Raw genomic sequence first — 17,680 nt, 5'->3', positions numbered from 1 at the left:
TGAGTAGCTGGGATTACAGGCACGCACCACCATGCCCAGCTAATTTTTTGTATTTTTAATAGAGACGGGGTTTCACCATGTTGACCAGGATGGTCTCGATCTCTTGACCTCGTGATCCATCCGCCTCCGCCTCCCAAAGTGCTGGGATTACAGGCTTGAGCCACCGCCCCCGGTCCTTTCCCTGTCTTTCTCAGTTCTCCCTATGTTCCCTCTCCCACTTGTTGCTGAACTCACTCCTACCCCAAGCCCCCATCCTGGACTCATTTCTGCAAAGACTTCTCAACTGATTCCCCAAATCAAGCTGTAATTAAATTATTAGGCTAAGAGCAATTGGTAAAACATCTCATACATTTTTATCCTTGTTGTTTGTGGGCATTTTTGTCCATTTATTGTTTTTTTGAGGCAGCTTCTTACTCTGTCTCACAGACTAAAGGGCAGTGGTACAATCATAGCTCACTGCAACCTTGAACCCCTAGACTCAAGTAGTCTTACAGCCTCAGTCCCCCACCCCTAATCTCTTAGCTAAGACTACAATTGCATGCCATCATGCCTAGGTAATTTTTAAATATTTTGAAGAGGTGGGGTCTCGCTATATGGCTCAAGCTTACACGGTTTCCTGAGAATCTTGAAAATAAACAAACAAAAATCAAGGTCAAGAACAAAAGTAAAAAAAAAAAAAAATTATTTCCAAATCGTTTGAGTATGAAACGTCCTCAGATTAAACCACATAAAGCAGTTATGGTATGATTAACAACAATCTATTATAGACCCATAAACATTCAATGATTTTAATGTATTCTGAAAATTAACTAAAGCATCATTTAAAATGTCTCCATTTTAAACTAAAATGTCAATAGGCATTTAACTGAAAAAATTTTGAAGGCTTGACATACTAAGCTTTTATTCAAAAGTTTACATTTGTTTTATATTTCACAAATGGTTACTTTACATCACATTTTTACTCTCAGATGAGTTTCTGCAGACTTCTTTAAAAAGCAAATGTGTGTGTGTGTGTGTGTGTGTGTGAGTGTGTGTGTGTGTGTTATCTTCAGCCTTGAATACTGATTTTATAGTCTTTGATTCATAGCAAAGGAAGTGTCCCATTTTTCTATACTGACACATGATCATTTGACAATTTTTTTTTTTACTGACCAAGTTCAAGCTAGATATTGCATCTATAAACTGCTCTTAGCCCAATGCTGAGCTTTGTAAGGGTTTTGATAATAATAAACTGTTCTTGACGGAAACACAAGCCTTTCATAATTACATGTCACAGTGCAATTCTTATGCAATGAGCTTGTGGTTTTCCAAATTTAGGACCAAGCATGTAGTTTTATCAGTGAGTTGAGATTTGGTCATGTTTTTCCTGGATTCTATAAATGGTAATTCTAACTTTGAAATGGGTCACCTAACTTATAACTATTTTCTTCATTTCTTTTTAAGAGGGAGAAATAACTTGCAAATTTCCACAATGTTAATAAGAAAGTTTAGCAATTTTCTCTCTGACATGAAATATTTCATTCAGAAGGCCTATGTTTCCTCTCTGTAATAGGTTTCCTAGAGCACGATATGATTAAAAACAAACTCTGAGATGTATATACCTATGTTCTTTCAAGTGTAAAACCTGGGTGATATCTCTGGAAATAGAGCCTGGGAGTGATCAAGAACACAAATACTTATTTGTCCCAGAAATAGAGGGGCCCATACTTTGAAATATTTCAATGGAAACCAAAAATTGTAGTTTGCTAGAGAGAAATTAGTATCCTCTACTTAAGCATTTTTGAAACAAACTCAATGCTGATTCAAATCTGTAATCCATGTAGCTCATTATAACTTACTTGGGAGAAGTATCTCACATTAATGAATGGTACAGTTGTACAAATTAAAAAATTGTACAATTGTACAAATTAAAAAATTATACAATTTTTCAACTATATAATTAATTGTACAATTTGTATCATTGAAAAATATCTATAAATTAATTTATAGATAAATTATCAAAGAGGAAAATATTTTAAATTGTTATTCCCAATTTTTTTCTTACATACGTAATTAAAGTAAAAGTAAGTATCTCAGCAACTGCTCCCTCTTAAAATTCCACTGCTATCTCAGCAGTTACATTAGTTATTCTGGCTATTTAATTCTTCACTTTTGCTTCATACTGTAACAGTTGGTAGGATAATTAATTTTTATTTTACATTTTCAGTGAACTTTTGTTGAAACTGTTTCACTCTTTTTATTAGTATAAAATTATTAGGAAAGGCTTCTAAAAGAGAGGTTTCCTGTTTGTTTTTCCTTTGAAGAAGACAGTGGGATGGGAAAAGAACGATACCAAATATAAAGTCATTCCTCTATCTCTTAGTTTAAAACCTGTTTTAAAGGTTGTAGCTACCAGGCAATTTAGTAGGGAAAACTGAAAAATCAAATACCCTAATAATACTGGTACTCCTAACTAAAGCAGGACGTTGAAACTCTACTACTAGCGTCAGGGTTGGGAAAATCCCCTTTACTCTTATTATCTGTGATATACGGTACAAGGGTTGGCCCTGGTTTGGTCCACCTGCCAGCGGAGTTTAAAGTTTCCGAGGCTTAGAGGAACACAATGACTTGGATCAAACAGCCTAAATGGGAAGAAGGGCATTTTTGCTGCATCAAGGAAGCCGTTCAACTCCTGCTAAGCGAACCAGCTCTTTTTTATGCGTCCATGCACAGGACCGAATTCCTCCTTCACTGACCAGAGATTATTTCTGACAATCCAGGATATCCCGAAAACCTGGAGACATATGGCTGGAAAATGAAACGACCCAGGACATCGTTTCTAGCTGCATTATTATTTTGTGTAGCGTAGTACCAGATGGGCAGTCAGTGAACGGCGCAGGGATGTGAACGGACGGTTTTATAATGTGAAATTTTTCCCCTGGTAAAACTAAAACAGATTTCATTTCCCTCTCTTTTCTTTCAGTACTTGCTTCCCCCCTCCCCCCCACCCTCTGCAATATCAGTGAACTCAACTTTGCAGTGAGGTGACCAAAAAGAAAGAGAATGAGGCGGTCTAGATCATCTTAGTGTCAGAGGAGTTGCGGCAGCCGGGGAACTGCAGCTGCGACCCCCGCGTCCTGTGCGGATTTCAGGGCTGACACCGCGCGCGGGTGGTCATGGAGAGGACGGTGCACCGGAGCCACGGAGGATAGAGACCCTGGCGCCCGGAGAGCTCTGCTGATCTCGCCGCAGCCTTCGAGGCCGTCGCTGCCTCTCCTCTGCTTCGTTTTATTGCCATTATCGCCATTCTCGAAAAGTCATGGAAGACAGCCCGCTGCCAGACCTCAGAGACATCGAGCTGAAGCTGGGGCGCAAAGTACCTGAGAGCCTAGTGCGCTCTCTCCGAGGGGAGGAGCAGGTTCCCAGGGAAAGAGACACGGACACCCGCGGAGGGAGCGGTGGAGGCGGCGGCGGCTGCAGTAGCAGCAGCAGCTGCTGCAGCTTCCCTCCCTCCTTGTCGTCCTCCTCTTCGTCCTCCCCAACCTCTGGCTCCCCACGAGGTAGCCACTCCAGCGCCCTGGAGAAGCTAGAAACCAAGCTACACCTCCTCAGGCAAGAGATGGTGAGTGTGACGCGCGGGGGCCAGGACCTGGGATGGGCCAAAAGATGGAGTGATCTCTCAGGGGTTGGGAGAGAGGACGGCAGGGGCTGCAGAGCGGAGCGCTGAGCGCGTGGGAAATGCTGCGTGGAGGAACGCGCAGGGGGCGCTCATCCGGAGGCAGCTGCTGCAAGGCTTGTTTACCACGGACTTTGCTCGGTCACGATTTGCAAAGACAGCACAGTGGGCTGAGGGCTACACTCTGTGTACTTTCGGAAAGCGCCGAATCACTGCGCTGGGCTCTGCCTTTTTAGCTGCGAGCCCGCAGCCTCTGGAGCACCAGCCCGCTGAGAGTTTGCAGTGACTGCACCCATCTAAGGCCTCCTGTGTGCCGTTAATACTTCGGGTAGGTTCAAAAGGTGGCTCAGTCCAATGCACTTACTGCAAAAATGCTTCCTGGTTTGCCAGGAGGTGGCGTGGCAGGGTCCTTGGGGCCCTCCCTCCTAGCTCACCCTTCCACCAGTACCGCTCCGCCCTCCCTCTCTCCCTTCTTGGTGCAGCAGCGGCAGCTGTTCCAAGGCCAACAGATTCTCCACAGCTGGTTCTGAAAACAATGGCCCACTCGTCCTTGATGTACTTATGAATAGCTTGTTTCACTGTTTTGATCCCTACGAACAGGTGATCCCCAGGCCCAAGGATTTGCTAGGGACCATCTCCTACCCTTCTCCCTCAAGCCTCAATCTGCAGTTGTTTTCCCTGCTGTTTACAAACGTTAGCCTAAGCATAGGACAATGAGACAAGTACGAGGTTAAGAATACTCATTCTGGACGTATTTAGCTTAAGACACTTATTTACTTGTCATGAGCTCTTGGGCATGTCACTTCTGTAGACCTCCGTGTATTTGATGAGCTGGTTAGAGAAAATGATCCCTCCCTAAGTCCTTTGAAGAAAATGATCACAAAGCAACAGCATTTTCTACCAGCTTGGAGATGAGGAAAATTGTAATAGTGGGCCTCAAAAAGAGAGAATAATTTCATTATATTAACTTCACAGTTGCTTTGACTTGCTTCAAAGTAGGCTAGGAGATTTCTAGCACTCAGACAGAAATGCTGGAAATCATTTCCATCATTCTATCATTTATTTATCATAGAGTTCTATCATTTGGTGATTATTATTTTTTAGGCTGGACAATTAAGGAAAACCCTTAGGTACATAATGGAGAAGCTGGAATGTGGAAGGCATCTTGATGAGTTTGAAAAATAGATGGAAAGATAAAATGGGAAAGATGACAAAGCAACAGGTCACAGAGTGCCTGATGCCATATCACAAAGATCACACATACATGTTGAGACAAAACTATTTTTCACAGGAAATCTGTCTTGTACAAGGAATTAAGAAGGTTGCTAACTATGCAAAACTTAATATGAGAGATAAAAGCCTAATATGAGAGAGAAAGACATCAAGGAGATGAGGAAATTTCACTCCTAACCATGTCTTCTGTAAATTTGCCCTTGGAATGTTAATATGCTCACTTTAATAAATAAGTCTTGTTGAAACATATTTTCTTACTCAGTAGCTCACTTACAGCACAGGAAAGGCAATAATGTCATTTTGCTGGAAACTCAGATGCAACTTAAAGTATTCAGTTATAACTTGAAAACAGTAACATTTCCCAAAACCCATGAACCCCACCCTGCCCCAAGGAATGACTGGTATATATGTGAAGATCATTTTCTGACAAAAATAATTACATTCCGTTTAGGATGCATAATCATGCTGTCCTGTAGAGAACAACAAATTCTGTGAGAATTTTTAAACTGATGATGTTTACTTCCATGATAACATAAGAGTATACCTTTTACCTTCCATTGTAATGATGAATCACAATCAGTCTTTTTTATAGGTTGGTGCAAAAGTAATTGCTGTTTTGCCATTACTTTTAATGGCAGCCACAATTACTTTTGCACCAACCTAATTTTTGAAACTGGGATTCATGATGGGAGTCTCTAAGGTCTCTGATAATTTGTCACATTTATTGTTCTTTGGAGAATATTTCCTCACTACTCAAATGATGGTTCTCTGGTTTGGTGGAAGCTTCATAAGCTTTGGAGCTAGATAAGCCAGGGTTTCAGACAAGTCTAGAGCAAGTCAGGATATTAATAAAGCCGAGTAGGATGTCAGGGCTGCCAATCTAGATAGACTTTAGCTTAGCTTCCCTGGCAAAAGGGCTGATCCAGCTCTCTGTGGCCCTCATTTCAGTCTTGGCTTTTTCACTCGCTACTGTGTGGCATTGAGCAAGTTATGTAACCACTGTGAGACACAGCTTTCTTGTTAACATAGGAATAAAACATCTCCTAAGGCATTGTAAGAATTTAGTGAAATAAGAAAAACAACTATTACATAGGCATTTAAAACAGAATGTTGGCAGTAATGAGGATTATGTCAATGACATGGGTTCTGTTGATCTTACAAAACCAGCCCTAGATGGATAATGTGGCTTTGGAACTGATGAAGATCTAGGCATCTTCTCCACCAGACTGACTCTATCATGGCATCTCCCGTGTCATCAGATACTCTCTGTAGAGACTGTGTTTCGAAATTAAAAAAAAGATATGTGTAGGCTTCCCTAGCTTCAGGTCAACTAGAAATCTTTATTCTTATGTTAGATTTAGCTGTTATTAAACATATGCTGTGTGCTAAGCATGCTGCTGATTGAAGTAGCATGTATTAAAGAATTGTAGATACTAATGTCAGGTAGCCCAGGAAATCCGAGGAACTGAAACTAACACAGTAGCCCACTTTATCCATGGGAGATATGTTCCAAGACATCCCATGGATGCTGGAAACTGTGGATAGTACCAAATCCTATATAGACTGTTTATTCCTTTACATATTATATTATATTATATTATACAGCTATTATACAGCTTAATTTATAAATCATTCACAGTAAGAGATTAACAATAATAACTAATAATAAAATAGAACAACAGTATACTGTTATGGGAATATTCTCTCTCTCGCTCTCTCTCAAAATACTATAATATTTTCAGACAGTTGACTGTACTTACCTACAACTATTAAAGCAAAGCCATAGATAAGATGGTACTACTATATTTGGTTACTTTGGTGAGACTTTTCTATGCGTTAGACACTATACTAAACATTTTATATGTATTAACCTGTTGAAGCCTTATAATCTTTTAACTAAATGTAACTGTCACCACAATTTTATAAAGCATTAAGATTTATTGAGCTTAATGCTCAAGATAGTAAGGGGAGGGGCCAGGTTGAGGTTAGAATCTGAGATTTTAACCATGCCTATCCTGTCACTTCTTACACTTTTGAATTCCCCTATGCTCATGTGGACACCCAGGAATAAATGAATATTTCTGCTCTTCTTCCAGAATTTCAAAACATTAAACATGTTAAACTGTATTTTTGTTTACTGTAAGCCTTCCCAGGAAGAACAAGTACTAAACAGTCTCTGGCTTAGTAATGCTCAGGATTTGGATGAACATATTCAAAAGCCATCTGGTTGCCAGCAATCACAATCATATCCTTTCCTTTTGGCCACTGTCACCAAGATCTCCAGTAGTACTTCTTGTCAGTCCACAAGAACTGCCATGAGCAATTAAAGGTTCTCCTGACATGACTAGTTCAAGGCTTAGAGCTCAATAATATTCATGATGTAGGAGTATCAAGAGCTTTCCTTGGCAGTGTTTTAGTTCCCCAAGAGATTCTATTCAGGACAAAATTTAGACCTTAGGTAACTCACTAGAAAGAACTAGAAAGTTAGAATCCTGACACCAACTTGTGTTCATTCAAGCAGTACTTTCGAATTGCTGTTCTTCCAACAGGAGCTCAATTATCCTCCTCTTCTCAAATGATATCAGTTGCACAGCAACTGGATTACCAAGTAGTGACACTTGTTCTCTTACTCTACCCTAAAGGAACAAGTTTCTCTCTCTGTGCTGAGCTTCCTAGAGTTGGAGGAAGGGTGACACAAGCACCTCTGTGGCCACCACTACTGCAACTGTGCAGAGTCAGACCTAAAGCCAGCATAGTACTTGGTCTTGACGACGGCCTTTGGAAACTGTTGCCTGGCCACCACTGATGTTTATTTAGGGTCCAAGGGCTCTTTAATCAGCAGGTGGTGAATCACTCCAGGCTTTGTTATCCCTTCAAGGTGGTGAGTTCCCTTCTGGCCAAGGGTGGGTGTAGAAATGCTGTCTGAGAGCGAGGATCTGGAGTCGGGAACCCTAGGAATTTAGAATCTACTTGGTGCTTTATTTTATTGCAGCTGAGCTGCTACCCTAATTTTGAGACAAAGTCTTTTTTACTCTTCTCTGGTATTTCCTCAAGCAGAAGGAGTTTCCTCTCATGGTCACCATTGCCCTAGGCCCATGGTGAGTGCTGCCTGGCTACCACTGGGGTTTATACTAAGGGCTCTTAGTCAGCTTTTGGTCAATCTTGTCAGGTCTGGTTATCTCCCTTCAGGGCAGTGGGTTCCCTTCTGGCCCAGGGTGTGTCTAGAAATATCTGTTTTCTGGGGGCTAGGGCCTGGCAATGGGGGCTTCAGGACTCTGCTTGGTGTTTTATTTTACTATGGCTGAGCTGGTACCAAGTTACAAGACAAAGTCCTCCTTACCCTCTTTTCAAACAGTAGTGTCTCCACAGAAACTTCGAACTGCTATGTCTGGGGCTGGGGGAGGGGGCGACACAAGCACTCCCTTGGCTGCCCCAGCTGATGTCTCACTAGGTCCTGTACACCGTAAGTTCACCGGCTCTGAGCCCAGCACAGCACCAGAACTTGCTGGGGAAATTTACTCCTTGAAAGACCTAGGCTACCTTTCAAGTTTATTTATGACCTTAGAGCACTTTAGCCTGCAGTGGTAATGCTAGCCAGAACTCCAATTTTAACTACCACCATACAAAATTCCCCTCTTGCTAGGTTCAATCTGAATGCTTCCAATGTGGGAGCTAGCTGAATTCTTCCCTCTATTGCTTTGCACTATAACAGTCAGCACTGAGTTCCAATGCAAAGTCCCATAATCACCGCACTCTCCCTCCCTCAAATACACAGATACTCTCTCTCTCTGCTTGCTACACTGTGGGGGGGATTGGGGAGGGGCTGTGTAAGCAATACAAGATGGTCTTTTCTACCCTCTTCAGTGTCTTCTTCCTTGATAGGATGTTAAAACCAGGTACTGTGATCACTCACCTGATACTTAGTTCTTATGAAGGTAATTTCTTGTTTAGATAGTTGTTTGATTTGATGTTTCCGTGGGGGTGACAACTGCTGAAGGGTTCTATTCAGCCATCTTGCTCTACTGCTCTCATGGCTGACAATGTTGTGTGAATTTTCTCAGGTCTTTTTTCATGTCTTTGCCTGCATATATATGCATTTTATATACTGACATCATGTTGGTGTGTTTGGATTTCATTTTTCTTATTTTACACAATATTTTTATATTACTCAGCATTTATTAGATGGTTACAATATGACACTTAGTATTTCAAACAATTTTGAAGTATTATGTCATTTCATTCTCATGCCTCACCCACTTATGAGGTAGACACTAGAGGTGTTAGATAATATAAACAAATTACTGACAGAGCTTAAGAAATTCTCATCTAGTCAAATTTATTCTGTCACTTCTCCTATACAAACCTCAACTAGTTACTAATTATATAGGAAAGGCAATTATTTCATTTTTTATAAGTGATTATTCAAATATTTAATAGTTATTTTCTAAATTGGATTCTGAATACCGAGATCTGACTTAATCAGAACACTGCACTCTTCAACAGAAAAAAAATTAAAAGCCTTCAACCTGGACTCTACTTCAATTACACATCATTTTTAAATGTAATTCATTCATTCTTTTTCTAGTAATAATATTAATAAACCCTGTAAAAATTGGAACAAATGGGTAACATGTATATATGAGATGTACATATATAACCTTGTGCCTTAAGTCTATATGGCTCAAAATCATCTTAGATTTATTTACGATAAAAATCTTCTTAGATTTTCTCATTTGAGATGCTCTCAATAACAAAACAGATTCTGTTCTTAGAGATCAGACATCATCAGAACATTTGATTCTTCAACTGAAGACATAATTAATATCTCTTCAAGTAGGCTCTTCTGAGAGAAAAATTTGTAAAACTAGAAATATAATATATAGCTGACTAATGTGACCTCCCTTTGCTGGCCCACACCATGCAAAGTTAAAAGATTGGGAAAGCATAGAATCAGAGCAAGAGTGAGATAAGAATTTACTTGTCTCCTGATTCAATTAGACCCACCATTTCATTTGGCAGGTTCAGATTTTTCTCTATTTTTAGTGAGCAGAATAAAATTATTATGTTTATGCCTACCTCAGTAAATTGAAAAAAAAAGTTCTGACACAACCATCTGTAATGGTGAACTGTTACAGCTCATGATTAAAATGATACATAGTATTACTAAAACATGCAAAGAGTACAAAAGTGTTTAAAGTGGAGAATAAAACTTCTCCACATCCCTCTTTCAATTCCCGTTTCCTAAAGATGATACTATGATAATGTTTTGTATTATCTTCCCAGAAAAACTTCCTGGAAATTTTCTAAATGTATACTACCATATCTAGTTTTATCTATACCTTAGCTATAATGATAGACATATAATTGTATATGTTTATAATTTTAAAATTGAAATTCTGAGAAGCTCATGATGAAGCCATTTTTCTACGCTCAGCAAATACTCTGCAATTGATTATATACATAGTATATGTGCACACTTGACTTCAAAGCAGAACTTATAATGCTGTGACTTTGAATAGACTGTTGGCAGAGGACACCATTCAGAGAGAGTTAGTCTATGAGTATTAAAAAAATTGCAGCTGATGAGCCAGAGAGACAGAATCAGTGATCTCCAGAAACAGGCAAGAACATCGTAGAACCATAGCATGGAAAGAAACTTTAGAGGTTACCCAGAAAAATTCTCCACTGGCATCCTAGCCAGTTGATCATCAACCTTTGGCTGAACTTCTTCAGCAATGAGCACTTCTCTGGCTCCCAAGGCACACCATTTCATTTTCAGATACTTCTATTCAGAATATTTGTTAATTGGCATTCCGGTTGTTCCTCAAAAGACAATTCCATAAACATTCATCATGGAACACAAAATGCTAGAGTGTGTGCACGCAAGTCATGGATTCATAATTTAAGATGGAAGCTTTGTTGAGTATTGAAAACATAGAAAGCTCAGCCGGGTGCAGAGGATCATGCCTGTAATTCCAGCATTTTGGGGGTTGAGGCAGGTGGATCACTTGAGGTCAGGAATTCGAGACCAGCCTGGCCAACATGGTGAAATCCCATCTGTACTAAAAATACAAAGTATTAGTAGGCTGTAGTACCAGCCATCTGTAATCCCAGCTACTCGGGAGGCTGAGGCAGAAAAATTGCATGAATCCGGGGAGGCAGAGGTTGCAGTGAGCCAACATGGTGCCACTGCTCTCCAGCCTTGGTGACAGAACAAAACTCCATCTCAAAAAGAAAGAAGAAAGAAAGAGAGAAAGAAAGAAGAAGGGAGGGAGGGAGGGAGGGAGAGATGGAGAGAGAGAGAGAGAGAGAGACAGAGAGAGAAAGAGAGAAGGAAAAACTCAATGTGTTTCTCATAGGTTTGTATGTATATGACTAAAATATAATGTCTTCATTGCAAAATAAGAAAAGAACAACAATGTCTTGCATTGGCAAGGATGGAGAGAAATGAGCACTCTACTGCACTACTGCTAGATGTATACGTTGAAAAGCACCTTTAGAGGTAAACTAGATGCTATATTTTTTAAAAAGAAAAATAAAAAATATACTCTTTAATTTGACAACTCTTAAACTGGCAAAATTCTACAGTAATACTGTAGAAATTTATCCTATAAAAATAATAATGAATTGGTAGAAAAATGTAGTTAGCGTATACATTTGGTATAATGTATGATTAAGAAAACTGGAATGATCTAAATGGCCAGTAATGGTAAATATGTTACCTATGTGAATATGATAGAAATTTATGTAGCTATAAAAATTACATCGTAAAAATTCTTTATGGAACAAAATATGGATATATAATGGATAGAACAAAAAGCTCAAATGAAATACCCTATAATGTTAACAGTGATATCATTGAATGATAAGGTTAGAGTCATAGGTGACTTGAGCTCTTTTATTTTGTCCAGTTTCTCTACACTAAGTACATATTATACTTTGGTAAGAAAAACTATTTCGAGGTCAGGAGTTCAAGACCAGCCTGGGCAACAAAGAGACCCTATATCTATAACATTTTTTTTTTAATTAGCTGGGTGCAGTGGCATTTGCCTGTAGTCCCAGCTTCTCAGGAGGCAGAGTCAGGAGGATCTCTTGAGCCGAGGAGCCCAAGAGTGCAGTCAGCCATGATTGCACCACCACCACTGCATTCCAGGCTGGATGACAACAAAGCAAGAGCAAGACCCTGCCTCCCCAACCCCTCAAAAAGGAAAATAAAAGAAAAATTATTGATAGAAAAATAGATACAATAAAAATGAATAAGCCTGGGCTTTGGAATAAGATAGAGTTTAATTCAAGGAATCACAGCTTTATGTTTTTCTAATGATGTGCTTTTGTGCACTTAATATAAATAATGAGATGAAGATATAAAGTAGCCGAGATTCTGTCTGCTAAATAGTAACTACTTATTAAGCATCAGTGTTTTTGCTCTTCCCATTTGATTGGTGGTTTATCTCTTTGGCTCAGGAAAAGATGAGACTAGAATTTTTTTCTACTCTTTCTCTTTCTTCCTTTTAACTTATTTCACAGAAGGATGCATGACAATATTCAAATAGCTTGTTTTCCTGCATATGCTACATCTGAGTCCCTAAATCACTCCAGCACCTGGAGTGATTAGTGCCCAAGTAAGAATTGGCCATTTAAAGTGTGGAATGTCCTCTCTTGATAGAATCAGGTGAATTAATAACCAACATACTCTTCAGGACTTTTGTCATATTGGCTAATGTTACATGGACAGGTCTATCATAGGTGAGGAAGGTGACAATGACATTCAGAAATATTTACAAACCATTCTACAGTTTCTTCATAGGGGCATATGTAAGCCTGATACTTCTTACCAGAAACAGGTGAATAAAATAAGACTCAGATAGATGTTCATATAGGTTTTTAGAAAAAAACAATCCTTGCTCAGAGAGCAGAAAAGATTACAAATAAATTAAGACTACAGATAAAGCCCTTTTTAGTATTACAAAGGAACCACAGATAAGAATCTGACATCATACTTTAGTCTTATACAATTTTTTAATGCGATTATAAAACTGTATTGCAAGGAAATAATAATGCACAAGAAGCCACCCAGTATAACTTAATTCTATAGAATTGATCACTGATCTACTTAGATCAGTGACTTTAATCACACTATAAAACTTAATGACTTATGGTCGAGTAAATTTTATGCATTGACAAAAATCTTTCTGTAGTTAAGTCATGTTATTGTTTAAAAATATTTATAGGTCTCTGGGGCTAAAGATTTCCAAAGAGTGAAAGTCTGTGGGCCAAATTCTCTATATATGAGTTCATCTGTTACTTTTCTATTGTGCCAAATTTTAGGCTGTCTCTCCTATCTTGGTTAATAATATTGCTCACTATCTTTTTCTCCCATACCGTAATCAACTTAGGGCAGAGCTATGACTAATCAATGCTTGTATGTCCTTAATACCTGGCCAATTATTTAGGGACTAAGTATTTAATTTCTGAATTAAAGCATTCTTTAATCCTGCTTCTAATTTTTGTGTTTGGACTACACTAGCAACATTTGCTTTTTTGGAGTGGATCATAGAAACCCAGTGCTTCCTCTGCATCTCACCAGCCAAACTCAGTCATCTGGAACTTAGGTTCCTGCTTAAAGAAAGACTAAAATGTCTTTCTCCTATTACAGTAAAAATTCACTAAAAAGAAAAAAATGAAGAAACAAAAGGGGAGAAAAGGAAAGGAGGGAAGGGGAGGGGAGGGAGATTTACTGCCTGTTTGAAATGCTGCAGGAGAATTCCTAGTTGGTTGCAAGACCTACTCCTTCCTCAGATACTGTCACTCTCAGGAACTATTTTCCTCAGAGTTGTTGGCAGAGTATAGAAATGAAACATAGTAGGTTTTTTTTTTTTCATTCCTAAGTGCAAAAAGAATATATACATGTTAGTTTTTGCCATCTTCTTTCACTATTTTTAATGAGGTTTTGAAGTTTCAGGATTAGAAGAAAGATCTTACAAGAAAAAAGAACATTATTTGTAGCATTATATATTATACATATTGACAAATGATAAAATCTGTGTGGTTTTAACTGAAAATAAATAGACATTTAATTTGGTAGCCTAATTTATTACCTGAGTAGCATTAATCACTAGGGCATTAATTCACTGACTACCCTTGGCACAGCCCTCAGTATAGACTTGGCAACTTTTGATTGAAATGTGACTTTGGCACATTGTACCTGAGGTGTTTGAAGCAGTTAGCAAGCTTATAGTGAGCATCACATCAGCAGTGTTCACACAGGTAAGACGGATGGATGGAATGAGGAAGAACAGGTTTCTTGAGTGTTCATTATAGGATTCTAGAATTAGAATGAGTGTTTTATACCTATATATATAATTGTACTTTAGGTTCTGGAGTACATGTGCAGATCATGCAGGACTGTTTCATAGGTACATACATGGCAATGTGGCTTGCTGCCTCCATCCCCCTGTCACCTATATCTGGCATTTCTCCCCATGTTATTCCTCCCCGACCTCCCTAACCCCCGATGTGCCTCCCCTAGTCCCACCCAACAGACTCGAGTGTGTGATGCCCCCCTTCCCTGTTTCCATGTGTTCAACACCTGCCTGTGAGTAAGAACATGCAGTGTTTGATTTTCTGTTCTGGTGTCCTGATGGTTTCCAGATTCATCCATGTCCCTACAAAGGACATGAACTCATCATTTTTTATGGCTGCATTGTATTCTGTGGTGTGTATATGCCACATTTTCCTAGTCCAGTCTGTCATCGATAGGCATTTGGGTTGGTTCCAGGTCTTTGTTATTGTAAACAGTGCCGCAATGAACATACATGTGCATGTGTCTTTATAATAGAATGATTTATAATTCTTTGGGTATATACGCACTAATGGGATTGCCAGGTCAACAGGAGTTTCTATTTCTAGGTCCTTGAGGAATCACCACACTGTCTTCCACAATGGTTGAACTAATTTACACTCCCATCAACAGTGTAATAGTGTTCCTATTTCTCCACATTCTCTCCAGCATCTGTTGTTTCCAGATTTTTTAATGATCACCATTCTCAGAGTGAGATAGTATCTCAATGTGGTTTTGATTTGCATTTCTCTAATAATCAGTGATGATGAGCATATTTTCATGTTTCTTGGCCTCATATATGTCTTCTTTTGAAAAATGTCTTTTCATATCCATCGCCCACTTTTGAATGGGTTTTTTTTTTTTTTCTTGTAAATCTGTTTTAGTTCTCTGTAGATTCTGGATATTAGCCCTTTGTCAGTTAGGTAGATTGCAAAAGTTTTTTCCCATTTTGTTGGTTGCCAGTTCACTCTAATGATTTCTTCTTTTGCTGTGCAGAAGCTCTGGAGTTTAATTAGATCCTATTTGTCTATTTTGGCTTTTGTTGCCAGTGCTTTTGGTGTTTTAGTCATGAAGTCCTTGCCTGTGCCTCTGTCCTGAATGGTTTTGCCTAGGTTTTCTTCTAGGGTTTTTATAGTATTAGGTCTATGTTTAAGTCTTTAATCCGGAGTTAATTTTAGTGTAAGGTGTTTTAAGGAATCAACCTGTTTTTCTGTTTGTGATTTGGAAACAGATCCAAAATATGAAAAATGGCTACCACATATTCAAGTGTTGCAACAAAACCATCAGCTGTGTGGGTTTCTGCCTAGATTTTTTTGTCTCTATGTGAACTTTTTAAATACCCACTTTCTCATAAGCATCCATTTTACCACCTTACAAGAAGCTACAATACATACATTGTTGCTGTTTTAACCTCAGTCTTTTTTACTTAAATCATCCATAGGAGGATTTCCTAATAAGTGGCGAGCATTTTAAAATTTTCATTTTGAAATAATTGCAGATTTTACATAAAAATTCCAAAATAAGTACCAAAAATCACTATATATCCCAAATCCAGATTCCCCCAAATGTAAGCATTTTACATGTCCCCTCTAATTCTTTCTCTCTCTTCTCTCTCTCCATCTCTCTCTCCTGCCCTCCCTCCTTCTTTTTACACACACATAGACACACACGCACACTTTTTCTAACATTTTTCAACTTTCTTAAGAATTTTGCACATGATATCACTGTTCCTCAAAATATTTCAGTGAGCATTCCCCCTCTCCAAAAGAACAGTTATGGAGCATAAATGTTGTTCTTCTTCCTTCCTGTGTACATTGTTGTCACACAATTAATACCACAATTAATGACATGTCACTTTTTTTCTGCTGACTTAAGACTTGTCCAAGGAATAGTTTTCAACAGAGCTCTGCAAGTGGTCACCTCACATAAATCAGAAACGTACCTGAGGCCAGCATTCAGTTAGATAATACAAGTGGGTCTGCCTGAAGTATAGGATGGTTGATTAGAAGAACATGACCTTAATTTCACACTTTTCTATTGGCTTAATGCCAGAAATTCTATTCTCACAAAGTCATATTTTCAGCCAGAGCTTCTGATCCATATGAAAATATAAAATAGTAACTTGGAGGTTTGGGGCCATACGTGGTATTTAGTAAATATATTTTGAGTGTTAGATGAAGTAACAACACAATTGCTTTGCAATATTTAAGCTGTATGAAAGCAAGAATTCTGAGAACCAGTTTTGTTAGGTGAGGAAAAAGAGAATGAAAGACACAGGAAAAAGAAATAATTTCTTAGCACTTTTGTCTAAAAAAATATTTCTCCTGTGAGATATTATTTTGCATATTATACAAAGCACTGTGTTGTGTGCCATCTTTCTGTGTTCAGTCTTGAAGTTATGAGGGTACAATGATTAAATAATGAATGTAACATTTGCAGCATTCATTTCAATATAATATTTGCAGCATATATTTGCTAGGATAGAGTATTTGGCCAATAAAGGTGTCTATTAATAATGGCCTTCTGCCTGATGTTATAGTTGCTTGGTCAAGGAAGTAAACAATGAAACTATGCTATCACTATTACCATAAGCTACATTAGATTTAATTTTTAAAACTCATACAAACTCTTATTAGGGATTGTATTTAGTAATAAAATCCACATATTAAATTGACTCTTGTAAAATATCCACTTGTTTTTTCTTTTATCTCGCTTTGATTCATGTTTTTTCAGGAATCCTGACCCTGACAACCCTGAGACATGAAACAGAATTTTACCATTTATATTTGTGATTCTTTTAAAATTTGCTTTTGTGTTTGCTTTGTAATGTAGTACTAGTTCCAATTATTCCTTATTTGGAAATTTCTAAAAATTAGTTTGAAGACGCCAGAAGAATTATGCAAGATGAAGCTTAGAATAACTAAGAGATTTGTGGTCTTCTCTACATATGTGTTTTGTCAGTGGGGAAAAATGAACCAGAATTTGACAAGGACTACTTTGGTAGTCACTGGACTCATGCTGATTAACCCTGATTGCATGCCACCTTAGTAGAGATCAAACTTATAAGGATTTAGAAATAGATCTTGGAATAGCCCCTACTCTGTCTCATGCCCCTCTGTCCAATTATCACCCTTCAGTAGCCTGAGAAATTATAAAATAAAGTTACCTGTCTACCAATATGCATTCTGCTTCAGGGCAATCTCATACCACAGGGAAATGAAATCTAGATTTTCTATACCAATATGTTTAATATAAATCAACTATTTTCTTAGATGTCTGTTTTGATATGATTTAGGTTATCACTTAATCAAGTTGATACTTATCAGTATACTTATATTTATTGTCCGTGACTTAACGTTATAGAATTAGACTGATGCATGTCCTGTCTTTCCTGTTAGGCATTTTTTGGACTTGTTTGGTTACTCACGAGCCGTGCTTTTTTTTTTTTTTTT

The 17,680-nt window shown here is 38.3% G+C and overlaps 1 protein-coding gene across 1 annotated transcript in view; it reads left to right on the top strand.

Annotated features, from left to right (window-relative positions):
• Nucleotides 1-2,558: 2,558 nt before the first annotated feature.
• The window catches only part of LURAP1L (leucine rich adaptor protein 1 like), a 40,532-nt gene continuing 25,410 nt past the window's right edge, over nt 2,559-17,680 (top strand). The window contains exon 1 of the mRNA XM_017517245.2: nt 2,559-3,601. Within this exon, the coding sequence (XP_017372734.1) occupies nt 3,299-3,601 (303 nt within the window). The 5' untranslated portion in view covers nt 2,559-3,298. The remainder of the gene's footprint in view (nt 3,602-17,680) is intronic.

Source organism: Cebus imitator, unplaced genomic scaffold (genome assembly GCF_001604975.1).
Source record: "Cebus imitator isolate Cc_AM_T3 unplaced genomic scaffold, Cebus_imitator-1.0 Scaffold624, whole genome shotgun sequence".
NCBI classification, from domain to species: Eukaryota; Metazoa; Chordata; class Mammalia; order Primates; family Cebidae; genus Cebus; species Cebus imitator.
Note: the sequence above shows the minus strand (reverse complement) of the source record. Positions and strands in the feature narration are given on the sequence as shown.